At 35.1% G+C, this 20,957-nt stretch overlaps 1 protein-coding gene and 1 long non-coding RNA gene across 2 annotated transcripts in view; both read right to left on the bottom strand.

Moving 5' to 3' along the window:
* LOC149774723 (uncharacterized) overlaps window positions 1-10,456 on the bottom strand; it is a 73,704-nt gene extending 63,248 nt beyond the window's left edge. The window contains exon 1 of the long non-coding RNA XR_016416723.1: window positions 10,199-10,456. This is a non-coding gene — a long non-coding RNA (uncharacterized LOC149774723). The remainder of the gene's footprint in view (window positions 1-10,198) is intronic.
* Window positions 1,117-3,006, bottom strand: LOC149774724 (toll-like receptor 10). Its single transcript, XM_089944941.1, has one exon. The coding sequence runs from the start codon at window positions 2,633-2,635 to the stop codon at window positions 1,244-1,246; it is 1,392 nt and encodes a 463-aa protein (XP_089801067.1). The 5' UTR covers window positions 2,636-3,006; the 3' UTR covers window positions 1,117-1,243.
* Window positions 10,457-20,957: the final 10,501 nt, after the last annotated feature.

Here is a 20,957-nt window from a genome sequence, read left to right as displayed (position 1 = left end):
AGTGCGATTATTAATTGGCATCCTTCCATTAGCATTGAAAGAGATGAAGCAAATGTTAAATTCGTCATCCATCTAATATAATTGAAAAGAGACGATACCGATATTAATGTTGGCATCCATCTCACAATATTGAAAAAAGATGATGCCGATGTTAGTTTTGGTATCCTTCCAATAGCATTGAAAATAGACGATACAGAAGGTAAATTTGACATCATTCTAATATCATTCAAAATGGTCGATACAGAGATTAAATTTGGCATTCTTCTAATAGCACTGAAAATGCATGATAGAGAGGTTAATTTGGCATGTTTATAATAGCATTTAAGATATACAATACGGAGGCTTCTAATAAAATGAAACAGAAGATACAGAGGATAAATTCGACATGATTCTAACAGCACAAAAAATATACGATACAGGGGTTAAATTTGGCGTCCTTCTAAAAGCACTGGAAATAGACGATACAGATGTTAAATTTGGCATGCTTCTAATATCATTGAAAATGGTCTATACAGAGGATAATTTGCCATGTGTATATTAGCATTTAAGATAGATAATACGATGTTGAATTTGGCATGCTTCTAATATGGAAAATACACGATGCAGAGGTTAAATTCGGCATGCTTATAATAGCACTGAAAATAGACGATACAGAAGTTAAAGTTCGCATGTTTCTAATAGCATTGAAGATAGACGATAATGAGGTTGAATTTGGCATCCTTCTAATGTCATTCAAGGTAGACGATAATGAGGTTGAATTTGGCATCCTTCTAATATCATTCAAGGTAGACGATACGGAGGTTAAATCTGGGAATCTTTTACTGCAGCATTTATTGCTTAGCGAGTTGTTATTTTTTGTACACTGTACGGTCTGTACATTTAATAATAATTTTTAGCTATCCCCACACAGATAAGAAGTTGATAAAATGTGGGAAAAAACAGCTGTCGTGTTCGATTATTAGATAAACTAATATGACATAGAACTTGTAACCTTTCTTGTCAACAAATTTTATTCGATACTTGGATGCAGCACTTTGGAAAATCGTTGCATAAAAATAAGACACAATAATCCTAAAATAAGTAACAGGAAAAGCGAAACCGTCATGTTTAGTAAAATCTGTGAAGGTTGCTTTTACGTGCTAAGCTCCATCCTTTTATGATACAAAGAATACTGCGTACCATAAAGATTATTGTTATTGTGCAAAATATAGTTGGGTACGGGGAAAATACGGAATTAATTGCACTACGCGCTTTCTTCAAATAATGGAAGGGAATAATTAGACCCGTGAATATTTTGTTTTTTATAATTACGAAGAGTATCGGCAGCTATATTAAATACTCCCTGGCAAATTATATTCCAAGAGGGAGAAATAACAAAATGACTTTCAGTATTGGACCAGGTGGCTCTTCCGTACTGCGCGATCAGATCCTTGATAGTCGTAATTGCCATAGATGTGTCGGTATGCTGTTCCATTAAAATCACAACTTTTCTGTGTTTCTTAATAGCCACAGCACATTCTTCCTGGCTCCATTGGGACTGGAGAAATGCTGGTGTGATTACAGGGACTACTACTAGACTTTCGTCAATACATCGATGTATCTCATCTATGATACGCATGCCAGGAACAAATGAATCAGCTCCAGTGCACACAAGATCCTTGTCGGTGTTAAGCCTTTCCATTAGATAACTATTTAAGGAGGGCCGGATGGTTTGCTCTACGATATCATAGTCTTTACTGCAATATGGCATAAAGACAACATATTTGAATTTTTTGTTTTTCTTTAGAAGTTTTCTTTTCAGTTTTGTTATGCTTTCGTCTTTTCGTGTCATTCGGCGCCTACAACGACGTAAAATAAAGAATGTGGACATACATAAAATAATTGCCACGAATGATGCAATTACAGTACCGATAATAATTGGGAGTCTGCAAGTTTGTTTGACAGTTTCGAAACTTTTGAAATTCAATACAATTTTATGATTGCCATATTTGCATAGCAATGTTGTTCTGTTAGTAATGCTGATATTTGTAGTCATAATCCACTGTAAAAAATCCAGTGTATCACAATCACACAAGAGAGGGTTCTCAGAAAGGTTGATTGTCAAATATGGTGGAACAATTGCCGATCGTTCTGTGATTTGTTCCGTTTTTTCTGCATTGTAACCATATCTGTACCTCTCTGCTAAAATGTACTTATCAAGAAACTGACTGAGCAACATGTTCATTATGCTGGTATTCTGTTTGTTAGCCGTGACTTGATGCCGAAATATGTTCTCTACTTGTTCTACGAATGGTATAGGTAAATTTTCCAGCTGGTTGTTTCTTAAGTCAATCAGCGTTAAATACTGCATGTTGTGCCACTCGCTATTCAAAGATGTGAGATCATTGTCACTCAAATCAAGAATGCGTAGCTTGAAATTAGATGAAAACATGTTTGCCGGTACTACACTAAGATAGTTGCTACGCAAGAATACTATCTCAAGCTCGTTGTTTCGAGACAATATATGCACAAACTCGTCCATATTTTGCATCATATGGAACTGGTTTTTGGACAAGTCAAGTATCTTTAGTGAAGGAAAGCCGCTTAAAAAAGATTGCGATATGTATTCCATATCGTTACTATTTAGGTCCAACATCTGGACTGCATTGAAATTAGATGCCACTGAAACCGTTATATTTAAACTTCTTAAGCTTTTATTGCTTAAATCTAACAATAGTAATTTGTTCGTTTCACACTTTGTCAGATTGATTGCAAAGTTAGCCCTGACATCGGTACCTACTTCTACTATATTCTTACCAAGCAAATATGTTATATTTTCAGGTAAATCACATGTACGTGTAAAGTCCCGTTTTCTAATAACGTCTTTTGTCACAGAACGACATCCACTAATATCTAAAAGTTCAAGATTATACTTTGATACAGATGCACGCAATCTGAACCCTAGTATAACGAATGAAGAATAAGAAACATTGAGATATCTTACGGTCGGAATTGTGTCGTACCATACTTCAGGGGGATATAAAGATTATGTTGGCACGACTTATATCTAAATATGTAAGATTTTTGCCTACAAGAGCCTTAGAAAAGTTAGTTCCGAGCATACCAGATTCCGTTTTAGCTTGGATTGCAATTAAAGATAGATATTTGAGCTTACTCAGTTTGCCAGTCAAAGCCGCTTCCACGTTAGATATTTTAAGATAAGGGTTCTCGTCCAAGTGCAGTGCATGAAGGTCAGGCATATAACGAAATATGTCGGGATCCAGGTATCTGAGGTGGTAACATGACGATATGGAAAGAAACTCTAAATGTTCTAAGCCGTCAAGAGAACCTGCCGGAATAAACGTCACAGCTGGAAATTCAATTATTGAAAGCTCTGATACATTTGCCCATGTTTGTTTGCTGAAAGGTGCAGTGGGGAAATGTCTCTTCAATTCATATGTTCCTTTCAAGATTACTTTACGTATATTCGAAGGCAAGGAATGTGGGAAATCGCTCGTGTTGGCTATATTTTTGCAGAGATAAGATGTTTTGTCCTCAGTACAAGTTACAATGGCTTCGATGGCTGTTATAATGACATATATTATCAACAATACTGATCGAATACGTCTTCTTGCCATGGCCTGATTATCAAGTATATGAGGCGATTGGTGTAATACAATGAAATGATCGAATAGATCTGTGCAGCTCAATCAATTATTTCACTTTTCGTTGAGACGTTTTGGTTATCAAGTATATTTTTATTCGCAACGTTCAATATTTGTTCTTGTAAGTTCATCAGTGCTTATTGTCGTTGAGTCTTTGCTTCCTAAAACAGATAAACATGAAGAGATATAAAACAAAGCAGATAATTGTAAGAGCGCACTATTTGTCGAATACAGCAATTAAAAACAATTACATTAATGAATGATAAAATCCAATTATATTAGAACATATAATAACTTGTCACTTAGGTTCTTTGGGTCTGTTTCATGTTCTATCTACGCGTATTGTCGCAACAAACCAAACGGATGATCATTAATTCAGTTTGATACTATCTTTTCTGGACGGTGTATTCCTCTTTTGGTATCGACAGCATGACTTTAAACATGAATCAGATTTAAAATCAGAGTGAAGACACTTCTACTAAGGAACGATATAGCTTCTGCTGATTAATTATTTTTAATTGATTCTAGAATCAGTTCCAATCTTCTGATTTTCATCGACATTTCGATATAGAAATAAACATACAATAATGAACGAAAGCCTTATTCAATGATGAACTTAGCAACATTGTAATATATATATATATATATATATATATATATATATATATATATATATATATATATATATATATATATCGTACATCACTGCTAACTATCTGCGTGTGTCATGCGTGTGTCGATGTTTGAACAAAATGAGTATTTTAATTAAAATACAAACGCTTTGCATAAAGTACAATTTAAAACGTTATGACATCAAAACACACATTTAGAAGATAGGAAAGAAATATTGCTCACGTCAATGTGTGATGCATGAAATAATGAAATATCACAATGAATTGTCACTTTTAGTCATTCAGGACTCCTACACTTGTACGAATCTATCTTTCGTCATGCAACAGAGAGGTGCAAAACCAAGTATTGTAGAAACAGACGATTTACATTAACTATCTAAACTTTTAAATGAAAATTGTCAGGAAAGTACACTATCGACATTAACTGATTTAATTTATATAATTTATTGAAATACACAAAGAGGAGAGAGTTGTATGAAATATATTGAATTGTACTGTTAGTTAAATAAACCTTACATCAGTGAGTACTGCCTGATATATTCCACTGAATTGACAAGTTCCATCACAATAGCCTTATACAAATGAGTACTTTATGAAATATCCCTTAAAGCCCGCATCAGCCAGTGCTGAATGAGTACTGTATGGAATACCCCATTGAATTGACAAGTTGCGTCACGATAACCTTATACAAATGAGTACTTCATGAAATATCCCTTAAAGCCCGCATCAACCAGTGCTGTATGAGTACTGTATGAAATACCACAATGAATTGACAAGTTCCGTCACGACAGCCTTATACCAGTGAGTAATTCATGATATGTCACACAAAGCCCAAATCAACCAGTGCTGTATGAGTGCTTTATGAAATACCTCATTGGACTGACAAGTTCCGCAGTAGTGTGCTTATGATGGTTTTGTCATTTTAATTCTATATACATCACTGCCGTCATCTCCCATGACTTTTGAACTTTTAGCAGGCAGGCCAGATATGTTATCCAGCCAGCGTAGTATTAATACTAATAATACATCAACGTAAAATGGCCCAAGTAGAGTCATGTAGTGACGCAGAGAAGTTACCGGCAAAACTGCCATCGTCACTCTACTCATCTCACGTTTTCAACCATAATCCACATACCATTAACAGGTATGCAATCATTGCATCTAAAAGTCGTTGTTGAGCAGTTTTATTAATTATTTTACCAAATGAAGCCGTCAAATTTATGTTAATGGTAAATTAGTCGCTTTTGTTGGTACTTGAGTGACTAATCGTTTTCGTCGACCTCGAAGTGATTGAGCCTTTTTCATCCGATCCACAGCAATGTTTTTGATACTGTCAAGAACTCGCATTGTAACTTGTTGTGCAATTGATGCAGAACACGATGATAATACAGTGAGCATCTTTGCGCCTTTGAAAAATACACGAACAACGTCACCGAGTCCTGATCCTTCATATGTCGCATGACGAGTGTGCGCGCTTTAACAACTGTCATGGGTTTCATACATACATGAACACTGTCATGATATTAAATACATGGTCGATCTCTAAAGTACAGTTGTATCAACAATGTTTCACACCCAAGATCTACAACATTCCAATCTGGATACACAATTGTTATGACATGAAAGATAGGTGGTGCATGCCTTATTGATATTAAATCACATGATTCCACAAATTGTGAAAACGCAAATGCATATAACTTTGGAAGGCTCTACCTCTCGTGCCTATGCCCATGTTTTCAGAATTCCATTTATAACTGCTACTGACAGCATAATGCGTTTTGTTGATGTGCGTCATTGAGATAATTCTGTCTCAGGAGCAATATGATATCGAGTCCCTTTAGGCCCTAAAAGTTGCTCATTCTTTGGCTAAGCAAACTCTGTTCTCAAAAACGACATTCCAAAGTGTACCCGCTATTGCTGCAATTCATTTGCAGTGATAGAACTGAGTGTGTGCTGATGTTCATTTATATACATTTTAGAGTTTTTGCTGGTGAATACTGACATTCTTCATTGGACTGCATCATTGATTGTGGTAATATCATACGTGCCTGTAGCATGTAATCTGTCCAGATATGAGGACTGTTAAGGGCACGTACAGGAATTTAGAAGATCGGATGGTGTGCTGTTTGTTTAAAGTATTTAAGTGTTGTTGGGTCGATTTATAGTCGGGAGGCATGTCTGGTTGTTTGGCAACTGCCTAACAGACCTACGAATGTGTCCGATACGCGTGAATGAACAATGGTATCATGGCGTTGTCCAACAGTGTACATTATTCCATACCTTATACCATACAAGGAAGGGAAATTTTGTCAATTCTTGACAACGTAGATCTTGCCATGACTATTGTTGAACTTACTAGGTACAGCAATGATTACGCGATATCAGCTGGACCAGCTATGATGTTTATCAAATACACATCTAATAATTATGGTTCTTAACCGTATGCCATAAGGTGGCCTCCAAACGTTGGAGGAAATACTAACGCAGATGCACAAGATGTAGTTCTCGACCATATTGGCACTTTCAAGAATGGATTTTCACAACTTCAATAACAAATTACTTGATCCTCATCATGATTTTCGTTTGCAATTCACATCAGTTACATATTAACAAAGCTGCAATATCATCATCGTTAGTTGCTGGAGACGAAATTCAGTTCTACGTACTCAATATTAATCAGGACGGATACTTAACCATCTATGTGATTTGTGTTTAAGCTTTATCATCGAATATAAGTAATGGATTCTAAGAGCGGTAATGAAGCTGCGGAATTTACCAACTCACTTTTGGATCAACTGGCAGATGTGCTAACATCAATACTAATATCGTTCCACTTGTACAACTTGTAGATGAATGTCTGTTTCAAATTGGTCTTACCAAACACTCTTATTAACTGATATATAATTTTGTTAAAAGCCATGTAGAAATTGGCTGTTGGAACCATGCAGAGGACCACTACCAGCTAGAGGCCAATTTAGGATCAATGGCCCAGGCAAACGTCTGAAAGTTGATAAAACCTCCAGTTTTCAAGTCATTCATGGATTGTTTCCATAATGGCGTTGTATCCGTCCAGATCACGTTCACCAATTTTTCTTTAATAACAAGTGAGACAAAAAATATCTCGACTGTTTTTCAACAGGAACGAACTTGTTCGGGTAACAGTTATTGAGCAAAGATGACCATTAGATACAAAAGGTACATGAGTAATCGGTGTGTTTATACAATAAGAGTGCCCACCCCCAATTCACATCGCCAACCCGCAATCGCTAGCAATTAAGATATACCCTAGGAAAGAATAGATTGTATTAAAAGTGGTTTAGAAGGACCAATCTGAATTCATGTAATGACAATGTCTTGATACACGTTTCGTACAGTTTGAAATAGTTCTTGCTCTGTTCTAAATTTCATATTCTTTGAATGATGGTAGTCTTTACTGTATAAATAAGGATAATCTACCATAAAAGGTAGCGGATGGAGAGAGTCTATATAAATGTCTAATTAAACTCGACGACTGTTTTCGCAGGGTGCATTAATATTTTGCAACGAATGCAGATGGGATTTTTAAATTCTGGTATGTAATCGAAAATAAACGGCTTTTCGTGGTATGGTGCAAACGCTATGTGATTTAGAGACGTAAATATATTTCAGATTCTTAATGAAGATTATTGAAAATAACAACACTATTGCTTTAATATCATTCAGTGATATGTATGTTGAGTAACTGTATTGAGTAATCGTATGTTGTAATAGATGGGGATAATAGTATCATAAATTCAGCCAACTTTGGGATGACCGCTCCGGTGACCTAAGTGGTTAGAACTTCCGCCTCGGATGCGGGAGGTTGCGGGTTAAAGCTCCAGACGGTTCATCCCCAAAGCCATAAAATATGGCACTTGGCTCTCAGGATCAGAACCGGTACCAGGATATGTGACTGGGTGGGACATAATGTCACATGTCTGCAGCTTGATGCCCCATTGCTAGAAATCACACTAAACTGCCGTACTGGAAACATATTAGCGATATGACTCGAATTGTTAAAGCTTATTTAAAATAAAATAATGCCAGAAGCATATACATGAAACTTTGCGTCTAGAGTTGTGATAATGACTAAATTGAACTTCGTAAGTGAATCTGACAGACAATTATGTGACTTCCGGTATTGCTAGAAAGTTGACAAAACGCCAAACAGCAGAACACCGTGATATGATATAAAAGTAGTACATTAATCAAACATAAAGTATTAATCTCTCTCAAAACACTCTCAACGAAGTACAATAATCAAACATACATCATTAATCTCTCTAAAAACACTCTCAACGTAGTACAATAATCAAAATACAGTATTAACATCGCTCAAAACACTCTCAAAGTAGTACATTAATCAAACATACAGCATTAATCTCTCTCTCAAAACACACTCAAAGTAATACATTAATCAGACATACAGTATTAATCTCTATCTCAAAACACTCTCCAAGTAGTACATTAATCAAACATACAGTATCAATCGCTCTCTGAAAACACTCTCAAAGTAGGACACTAATCAAACATACGGTACTAATCTCTCTCAAACCACTCTCAAAATAATACATTATCATAGTATTATTCGCCCTGAAAAAACTCTCAAAGTAGTACATTAATCAAATAAACAGTATTAATCTCTATCCAAACACTCTCAAAGTAGTACATTAATCAAACATACAGTATTAATCTCTGTCTCAAAACATTCGCAAAGTAGTACATTAATCAAACATACAGTATTAATCGTTCTCTCAAAACACTTTCAAAGTAGACTTAATCAAACATACATTATTAATCTCTCTCAAAACACTCTCAAAGTAGTAGATTAATCAAACAGTCTTAATTTCTCTGAATACACTCTCAAAGTAGTACATTAATCAAACATACAGTATTAATCTCTCTCTTAACCCTCTCAAAGTAGTACATTAGTCAAACAAACAGTATTAATCTCCTATCCAAACACTCTCAAAGTTATACATTAATCAAACATACAGTATTAATCTCTCTCAAAACACACACAACGTAGTACATTAATCAAACATACTGTATTAATCTCTCTCTCAAAACACCCTCAAAGTAATACATTAATCAAACATACTGTATTAATCGCTCTAAAAACACTCTCAAAGTAGTACATTAATCAAACAGTCTTAATTTCTCTGAATACAGTTTCAAAGTAGTACATTAATCAAACATACAATATTATTCTCTCTCTTAACCCTCTCAAAGTAGTACATTAATCAAACAAACAGTATTAATCTCCTATCCAATCATTCTCAAAGTAGTACATTGATCAAACAGTCTTAACTGTTCTGAATACACTCTTAAAGTAGTACAATAATCAAACATACAGTATTAATCTCTCTCAAAACACTTTCAATGTAGTACATTAATCAAACGTACAGTTTTAATCTCTCTCTCTCTCTCAAAACACTCTCAAAGTAGTACATTAATCAAACATACAGTATTAATCTCTCAAAACACTCTCAAAGTAATAGATTAACACAGTTGTAGCTTGATCAAAGATCCAAAGTGAACCACTCTGAAACTTTCTCTCAAATTAGATGTTTAAAACAGCTTCCAATATTAACCTACTTGAACACACTCTGAAGGCAGTAGATTCATCACACATTTAATATTATCATCATTGAAAGCAAGAGTAGTTAGCTTTATCAGATGTTCAATATTATAGTTTCTGAAAACACTCTTAGAGTTGCTAGAATGATTGGTCTCTTCGACTAGCTTTCCACAACCAACGCCATCTTTAAATAGTCAGAGTCGAACACTCTCATAATGACACGACAGTGTTTATTATATATGTGATCTACACTTAGTATGTTCAGTGAATATAGAATAGACAATGCTGCGTAGTGTTCCGCGTTTATTCTCAGTCTTACTTGCCTTGATCACATTTGTTGCAATTCAGTGCATATCAGATCAAAGTTGCTTTCGAACGAAACCCAACGAACATGAGCGGCCAAATTTTCATGGAATACAATCGCCAATTTGTTAGGAAAAAGTATATATTAGTTTCTACAAATTTTCTTGAAATTACAACGAACGAATGGTTTAGGTGTTCTGCATAGAACACATAAGATCAGAACCGAAACAAATTACTAGTCCCAATAATTTATCCCGACCAGGTGATCGATATGCGTCACACACTCAAAATATAAAATTAAATATGATATAAGGAAGTTACAATGCACAGAAAACATGCCATTATATGTAACCGAATACGTAGCCAATCGAAATGCGACACTAAAATCACCAGAGCGCGCAAAAACACGATCTAGCAAATATGAATAGGAGTGCTATATATTTGGCATAGGAAGGTTTACATATGTAAACACAGGTATCCGGTTTCAAACGGGTAATTTTGAAACGGAATGATTTTATCCCATCAGTGTGTGTGAATGTCTATGAGTGTCTTTGTATTTAGATTTGTAACATAGATTGAAAAATAATTTCAGTCATATCGTTACAATTGTTTGCAGTGTTGCATTTTATAGTGATATCTAGCACTGGAGCATCATGCCGCAGACATGTAGCATGATGTCCAACCCAGTCACATTATCCTGACACAGGGCCGACCAGTCCTAACACTAATCTCTTAGTACTGAGCGCTTTGCAAGGCACCTGTTATTACCGTTTTCATAAGTCTTTGGTAAGACTTGGCTGGGGTTCGTACCCGCACACCCCCACACCCCGCCGTCGAGGCAGACGCTCTAATCACTGGGCCACATGAGCGGTATATCCCATCAAAAGAGCGCTTATTTTACGTGAGTGTATATTTACAATCAATGAAGACTATTGTCCTGAAGGATTGATTGAAAGCGCTGTCTTTCGATAACGCGATTTCCATGAACGGGAATATGGCAATGGACATAACAGCCATCAGATAATTTAAATATTGGAGTTGTTTAAAATTTATATTTATGACATATAATTACTATTTGCAATAAGATAATTTTGTATCAGATACAGAGAGAGAGAGAAGGCAGAAGGTAGTTAAAAGAATGTTACGTAACATGCATTATTCATTTACAAAATGTTGTTGTTTTTATTGTTTTAGGGTTTAACGCCTTTTCACCGCACGGTTGGCTTTACATTGCGGCCAGTAGTAATGGTGGAGGAAGAACCCGGGAAAACCCCGGAAAGAACGACCTACCCACGAGAAGCTACTGGCAAGCTTTCTCACATACCCACATTGGCTGAATTCTGGATTCGAACTTTACAAAATGTACATTAAACAAAGATTATAATTCTTATTCTCTACATTGTACCGGTACTTCGCCACACTGATTAAAATACACAGGTACCCATTACTTCATTGCTTCCAGGTGGTAGAAGCGTTGAGAATATATTCCTTTCTATTGTTATTTGCTTTAGTCAAATCACAATACTTCATTCTATAGAGATTCTATAGAGATTACACGGAGAAATACAATATTAAAATACCTATAATAGCGCATGTTAGCTCAAACAAGCAGGGGTGTATTGAGTTTGCTATCGGGAAGTCGATAAATAGGAACGCAGCTACAAGGCCGTTGAAAATAGATTTTGTCTGTTGCCAAGCGGTAATGATTTATTGTTGTGATTCAAAACATTAAAACATTGGAAAGTTGTGTCCGGAAATATAAAGGTCAGATAATATCATTGAGTTATCAGGAAATCTTCCTTGTAGATACCTGCACGTGCAGTGTGTAATCCTTATTAATGTCATGTTGAGGACATGACACATTTGCAATTTCAATGAAAGGTCTATCTGATCATTGCGCTAACCATAAGAATGCATCAGTGGTATGAAACACCGTCTTAAGAAACATTCTGAAGAAACGGGTTACAGAATAAAACTGGGACAAGAGTAAAATTTTGTGGCACTATAGATAAAATAATGGCTCATGGGGGCAATACCGGCAACAAACAGTGAAATGACACTTACAGGCAAAATGGATTTGATGACCTTGAGAGCAAAAAGTACATCTTGGGCAAATTGCGATCTTGGCCAAAAAATGGCACCTGGGGGTAATACGGAAATTAACATTCAAATTTAACTTGGGGGCGAAATGCACTGAAATACATTTGGGGAAAAATGACACTTGGCGGGAAATGATTACAGCGGTTACTTCATTTTGGGGCTTAGATAATAACAATGTTCCAGTTGCACAAGACATGTGGGGAAAACTGGCACTTTGATGTAATGGGGACACACAAACACACACACACACATATGTGTATATATATATATATATATATATATATATATATATATATATATATATATATATATATATATATATATATATATATATATATATATATATATATATATATATATATATATATATATATATATGTATATATATATATATATATATATATATATATATATATATATATATATATATATATATATATATATATATATATATATATATATATATATATATATATATATATATATATATATATATATAGCACTGAGCATCACTTTAGTAGCTGTGGTACAACCACCATGATATCGATCGCAACATGTAACTTTCATGTCATCTTATTCTCCATAGTTTCTTCTTGTCGAATTGACGACGAATGGTACAAATGACAAATGCGTCTCTTTATATGCTCGAAATGCGTTAGTGAAGGTAAGAGATGGGAACGTGCGGACCAAAAGAATTCTCAACATTTTTACAAACATCACATACTCCGTACCAGAACACAACTGGGAAAAATGATGACATTTTGAGGAACAACATACAAATTTACTACACAACATACTTTAGAGCGGGTAAGGATCTAGTATATTGGTTTAAAGACAAAAATATACAAGCAACAAATGTATCAAATACTTTATCTTGCTAAACCCTCACATGTCAACACACACGGACACACATTTTATATATGTGAATTGGATGATTTTGTTTGGGGAAAGACATATAAAACAAACACATATTTATGACAAAATGACGATAATCTCCTTTCTAGAGATCTGGTCGGATCTTAAAATGGTCTTTAGTTATGTTCGTGTGTACCTGGTTAATGATCTCATCTGCCAGGCCTAGCACAACACACCGTCTACTCCATCGATTTCCAACCCTGGGAGTGATAGCGATTTGGAGAGGAGAGAGGAGTTGGGAAGCTTAAGAAACCCTTTTTACCGTTTGAGGGACTCTTAATGTTGTGTCCCTTGCTCGTTGATGATGTGCCTGTGTTCATCTCCATCACTGATCCTAGTCCTCTAGATGAAGGTCTAATATCATCTGTGTCACTCTATACTACAAACACAAATATATTTAATGCTTCTTTGTAAAAGCACAAAACATAATTACATTAAACATTCAAATAAACACACACTATCACATAAGTATATGAAGTGTTTATAGACACACTACTATTACCGTACATGCAAACACTCATTGAAGACAGGAAATATTTTTCGTCTTTTAAGAGCAGTCAACGACAAAAACTGTTTTGGTTAAAAGATGACTCTCCTTTCTAAAGATCTTAGGAGCGTTAAAAAGGGCAGATTTATTTTGGCAATATATCCTGATTGCCTTTTGGTTTCTGAGAAGACCACCTCGTCTCACTGCGGGCTTTACGAAATCACATGGCTTTCTTCTACTAGAAAAGAAAGAGAACTTTTTAGTCTCCACCAGGAATTCTATACCTTTATGCTGATGTTGCATATGTAGTCCCTGTCTATTGAAGGGCACGATGATTACCTTTTCTATAACCGAAAAATTACACAGCGTCAATCCAAGAATCAAAAATCAGTTAATATCGTAATATCGTTTCCAACACACTTTCAATCTTTTGATTCGTTTGATATGTTACACCTCGTCTAATGCGAACAAGTCAAAACTTCCTTTTACTACTTCTCAATGTATATCTTCCAATTTAACCCAATCTACGTTCCTTGGGGACCGAAGACGTCGTTCCAAACAAGCGATAAAAGACTGTCACTTCTTTACCTTGGGTTTCTTCTTCGGGAACACATCCGATGTTCCGATGGTACAATTGGTTGTACGCTTTGACCGAACGAGATCATATGTCAATGTACATAATCGTCTGTTGATGCATGAAATATGTCTACAAGCATTCATTTGAAAACTTTATACTATGCTGGTATTCGGTTCGAGATGCTGGTAAGAAATGGATGTCTCTTTCCTTTAATTGGTTTTGGAAAACTTTAGAAATTCGTTGCCGGTTTTCTGTTTCCTTGTATGGGTAATAAAAGCTTTGTCCCGACATCAGGCTTTAGTCTTGTACTAACTCAAAGCTGTTTTGATGTCAAAACTAAGACCCAAACAAATTTGGAAAATATGTCGATTACGCAAAACAAATATTTGCAACCGAGACTTTTACGTGGCCATAAAAGATACGGATAAAACGCCTTGACACTGATGATCGATTCAATCCACTTTGCTTTGACTTCTGGATAAGTGATGTCGAGTGGTATTGTGCAACGTGATCGTCGATTGTTATTGTAACCATTGACACACCTAGAGTAAACGTACACTCTTCAATTTAGTTTTGGCAGCACAATGCAATAATTGAACTCCGTTGTAGCCTGTATCCTGTGCAGGATTGTAGAAAACCTTACAAGATTCTGCATGAGGACTATCTTCAATACGTCATTCACTGTTTACCGATGCTACTACTAATTTAGTTTGGTTTGGAGATGGCTTCGTGTTACCGACGAAAAAGAGGGTGGATGTCCGGGAGTCACGTTTCTGTGGATTTGATTTTGTTCTTGTGTCATTCCACTTTTATTTTTTTCTGCTGAAGTAGGGATCGATTCATCTTTCTGTAGACTGTTTCAACACATTTTGCATCAAGAACGTACCGGAATAAATCAATCACGTAGACTGTATTGGAACAAATCTAACAAAAAAGACCGTATGATGAAATAGCTAACATATAAACTGTACTAGAGTAAATGTAACACGTAGGTCGTAGTGTAACATTTCAAACGTTTATACCATATTGAACCAAATCTAGTACTTGGCCTGTTTTGTAACACATATAACATGTAGACCGTATAGGAAAACATTTAACATATAGACAATATTGGAAGATATCTAACTATGTCGGCTGTACTGGAATCAATCCAAGAAGTAAATTGTAACGATACATTAGATGTATACCGTATTGGAGCACAGCAAATATGAAAACCGTGTTGGAATAATGATCTATCACGTAGACCGTATTGGAACAGATCTAAAATGTTGACCATATTGGAAGACATCTGACATGCAGACCGCACTGAACTCAATAAAAAAAACTGTATTGACAAAAATGTTAAATGTACACCGTATTGGAGCATATCAAATATGAAGACCATATCTGAAAAAATATATCAGGTACACCATACTGGAACAAATCTAACATGTGGACCATGGAAGAACATATCGAAGATTTGGAACAAATCTAATGTTTAGATGGTGTTGGAATATATGTAGCATGTAGACCACGTTGAAACACCTAAAATATAGACCTTATTGGAAAAATTCTTTGACGAAGAATTATGGTGGTCAAAGCCAACATGTATACTGTATTCGAATAAATGCAACATGCATACTGTATTCGAATAAATGCAACATGTATACTGTATTCGAATAAATGCAACATGCATACTGTATTCGAATACATGCAACAGGTATACTGTATTCGAATAAATGCAACATGCATACTGTATTCGAATAAATGCAACATGTAGAATGTATTGGAACAAAAATAACATGTATACCATATCGAAAGAAATTTAACATTTAGACCGCATTAGAACACATACTACATGTAGAAGGTATTTGAAAACATATATCACCTATATCTCATTGGAACAAACGAACCAAAAGGTTTATGGGAACTGTTAAAGTATTTATTTACCAGGGTTGACACAAATTTTTATGCAAATTGCATATAATTCAGGAATGGAATCTCAAATTAACGAATCAAAAATTTACATGACATTCATATTATCCGTTTCTAATAAATTCCTAGTAACAAATGGTGAGTTAGGTAAATATAATAATTACTTTCCTAGCTATTGCAATATTATTTGCTATTGAAAAATAACTGCAGAAGACGTTCAATACTATTTAGTGAATACAAGATATCAATACAGCTAGGAAGGGGAGTAATACTGCCCTGAAAGGTTTTTTCCCATGGAACACAAACTCAAACAAATGTATAACTTAAACAAGCTGTTGTGGGTAACAGTTCTAATCCAGTGTGGAATATCTGATTAATTTTAATGTCACGTGATATTTCAAAGCTACTTAGATTAAAGCTTACACTATTAAATATTACTGACCTCCTTCTGCAATCATTCTTAAATAACAAATACTAATACATGGCGGCAGCGGTAAAAATACAGGATTGAAAATATCAGAGCTTAAAATGGCTTCATTTCTATTTACAAATCCGGACAAATTTGACTTTTCGAGACGTGAACCTTGGGTAAAGTGGTTTGAGCGCTTTAAACATTTTCGTTAAACATCTGAACTTAGTGAAAAAGAGGACGAAAGACAACCAAATACCTTGATTTATTGCATGGGAAGTGAGACTGATGACATTTTGTCTTCGATCAAATTGATAGATGAAGATCAAAAAAAGTGAAAATCCGTGACAGATAAATTAGTGCGATATTTCATTCCAAAGAGAAATGTAATTTTTGAAAGGGCAAAGAAAACAGAAAGATGGTGAAACAGTGGATAGTTTGTTACAGCTATCTATAAGATTGCAGCTAATTGCAATTGTGGTCCACTACATGATGAAATGATTAGACATCGGCTTGTAGTTGGACTGCGAAATTCACAATTGTCGGAAACATTGCAGTTAGATACAAATCTAACTCTACATTATGCCCTTAGTCAAGCTCGATAAAATAAGGCTGTATGATATCAGCAATCAAGTACGCAAACAAATGGAGAACGAATGACTGAAATGGATGCAATAAAAATCATCTTCACTGAAACATGGGAAACAACAACATAACATCATAAAAGTTAAACAGAATAGTGTCAGCAGCAAAGTAGAAATGAGATGTGGACAGAAAGTTAATCATTCTCGAAACCAATGTCCAGCAAAAGAAGCAGAATTCCACAAGTGTGAGAAAAGAGGACACTATGCAAAATGCTGTCTGTCAAACTCAAGCAGTTTGCACAATGTAATTCAGAGCGGGACCTGGCTTTATAGGGACTGTTAGCACAAAGAAGGGTCAGCCGTGGATAACGCGTGTGAGATTGGACAACACTTTACTTTTGTTCAAGATTGATACTGGAGCTGATGTGACTGTAATTCCTGAGGGGTACTTGCGATCAATGTCTGATCGAAAACTGCATGGACCTGGAAACTCTGACCTTAAAGTGCAAGGAAATTAACACGTGGACTGGAATCAAACAATACGTTCAGTGTACAAGACACATTTGTTGTAAAGAGACTGAATCAGGCTCTGTAGATTAATGAACAGTTAAATATATCCTCAGCAAATGTCTCAGATAAATTACTCACGAAATGCAAGCAAAATTCCCGATAAATTCATACGTTTATGTAGGGATTATCGCGAGAAGTTCCCAAATTTGTTTAAAGGTCTAGTGAAAACAAAATAGTTCCATAAGATTGCTCTGGACAACTATACCAAATCTTATGCCTTATTTACCCCAAAAAAAGTCCATATCCCAGTCATTGAATAAAGTTCAAGTGGAGTTGGATCGAATGAAAAAAATGGGCGTTATTTCAAAAGTAGATGATCCCACTGAGTGGTCGCGGAAATGGTTGTTGTTCCGAAACCAAACTTTACGGTAAGAATTTGCGTGGATGTAACTAAACTGACCGAATCAGTTAAAAGAGAGGACCACCCACTACAATCAGTTGAAGAAACCATTGTAAAACTAGCAGGTGCAAAGTTTTTCACCAACTTTAATGCAAATTTAGGCCTTTGGTAGATAAACCTCTCAGAATATTCACGCCGCCATACAACTTTCATTAATCTTTTTGACAGGTTATATTTTAAACGCCTTTCATTCGGAATCTGTTCCGCGTCTGAAATTTTTCAGAAAATTATGCCAGTAACAAGAAGGCAATAAAAGGAAAACATAATAACCAATATGGATAACTATAAGAACAAGGGAAAAAAGCAGAAGGACTAAGCATTGTAACCAAAAGGACAAAGTTTGAAAATCTGGAAGCAAAAAGGTTGATAATTGTAATGACCTTCAAATGGAAGCAAAGTCATCAGGACAAAGAAGAAGGGTAACTAGAAGAACAAGGAAGATTAACCAGAAGGACAAAATCAAGAGTTACATTCTCGTAGAGCGTAATGCTAGTCAAAATGCTATACTTACGAGAAAAACCGGAAAATCAAGCATAAATTTACAAAGCGATGAAATGTAAATGCTGTCCTGCGCGTTTTTGATAAGGTTTCGTGATTGCTCTGTTGATATTGTGGGCCACTTGTAATATGCCTGAATCCATTATAATGGATGTAAGTAACTGTACAATAGTTTGAATTAAATTCCAAATAATGTGTAATCGTCCATCACGAGTCAAAAATAAATGAACGTACTGAATGATTTGCAGTAGTCGTGAATGTCCTGATGTCCCAGTGGATCTTTCCAGGATGTCATTAAATGAATTCACAACAAATCCAAAATAATATGTTAGTTAAGACGTCAATGAGCACTTCAGAAAGATCAATGAAGGATTTGACTAATTCCTTTCATTAGCTCTTTAGCAATTACAACGACTGATTACTTTTGCCTCTCATATTATACCTGAACAGAAGGATAACAAGTTCCAGATACTTGCCATAGACAGGAATGAAATAGAAATGGATGCTTGTTGTGAACGACTGTATTTGAAATATTTCACGTGGATTAAGAGACAATATTATGTTCTGGAATTACTAAGATGCGAGTCATTTCTAATAGGAAAATTCCATCAAAATGTTTCAAGAATATTCTGAACACAAAAATCTATCTGAACATAGCTATTTATAGCTTACAACTATGGATACAAGTTAACTATGTAAACATGTTATCTACAAAATGAACTTAAATTTAAAGTAAAATGTACAATCACAGACAAAAGATAAGCATACATAAATATACATAACAATGCACTATCCTAGCAATCATATTATGTGAACAAAGCAAAACATTGATGATTAGGCTTTATAAAATAACCGGCATTTGGACTGGAATAAATAGAGTTTTCCATTACGTCACTTAATATTGCATTTGAGTGGACTTTGCAATGTATTCCAATGACTCAATGAATCTTTCCTTTGACGTCGCTTATAACTCCCTGTGGATATTACAATTGATCGGTGTATACAAAATATTACTTGGCGGTATTAGGATAAATGATACACTACTGATGTATTGATGTTAAAAATTTCCTAAATATATCATTCCACACGTTGTGAATAATACATTAGCATTCTTTACCTGACCATGGTTATGTCGTGCACTTCTATGTGAACATTTACATTGTCTTCAGAAGTTTAGACGGTACCGTCTGTTACTCAATGAGAACCTCATATTTTTTCTCTTCAATATAAACTTCATTTTCTTGCGCTCACATCTGTAATTGCAAGGTTGTCAGTGCTACAGTTGGAACACCATACATAATTTCATTGATGGATGCAATGGAGTATTGGTTTTGAAAGCTAATGGCAGTGCAAAACGCGGAAGGCATTGATATAGTGTTGGCAGCAAAACGTAGGGATATTATATCTTTGGATAGAAGGGGATCGTCTTTCGCATCTTCAAATATGGGCCTTGTATACGTTAAAGATTTTGCTTATTACTCAGTGCAACAATCACATTCGAGAAACTGACACGTTATAAAGAACTGTGGCAATGATCCAGAGATCACCTCGTGTCATGTAAGTCTGAGCGCCAGCATTTCCGATAGTTGTTTGACATAGATGAACAACATCATCTAGTATAATAAAAAAGGCTCGATCGATATATTTGATAAAACATATCAACTGGGACATTCTTATTTCAAGACAATATCATTTACACCTCAATAAACTGAAAACGCCCCCACCCCTACCTCTATAACTCAGAGAGAGAGAGAGAGAAAGAGAGAGAGCGGCAGAGATTTTGAGGGGACCACACATTTAGAAATCCACATTGAAACACGCAGTATGGATAAACAATTTCAATGAATAGGCATATGTCATTGAATTCCAATGATGTCAACAACGAAAAAGAAACTGTCGGATTAACTCAAAAGTTGAAATATGTGATTTCTATTATAATTAATCCTTTGTCTGCAGTTATTCATCCAAGCGTAGGACTGTATTATCTATCCGTATTATATGTTCTTTTGTTACATAACTCTGTAAAGACATTATCGGATAAACTTAATGCAAATATATTACTATATAAGAAATAAACAAATGTTAAAGTCAAAACATAACAACATGCTTTTGATGAAATTCGATTATAGGTATTTATATCATCGCCAAATAAGATTGAAAATGTGCTACGAAATCAATTATTGTGAAATATTCATCAGACATTTGTCTCCACGTATCAAAGCAAAATATTACTATTACATTTTGTTTATTCAATTATAATTAGGTTAGTTTGCAAGTAAAACACAGGTGCACGAAAGTAGTACATCTACAAGGTTTCCGTCCGTT

The sequence above is a fragment of the Sinohyriopsis cumingii genome, unplaced genomic scaffold (genome assembly GCF_028554795.1).
Source record: "Sinohyriopsis cumingii isolate HCF-2022 unplaced genomic scaffold, ASM2855479v2 utg000160l, whole genome shotgun sequence".
Classification (NCBI taxonomy): domain Eukaryota; kingdom Metazoa; phylum Mollusca; class Bivalvia; order Unionida; family Unionidae; genus Sinohyriopsis; species Sinohyriopsis cumingii.
Note: the sequence above shows the minus strand (reverse complement) of the source record. Positions and strands in the feature narration are given on the sequence as shown.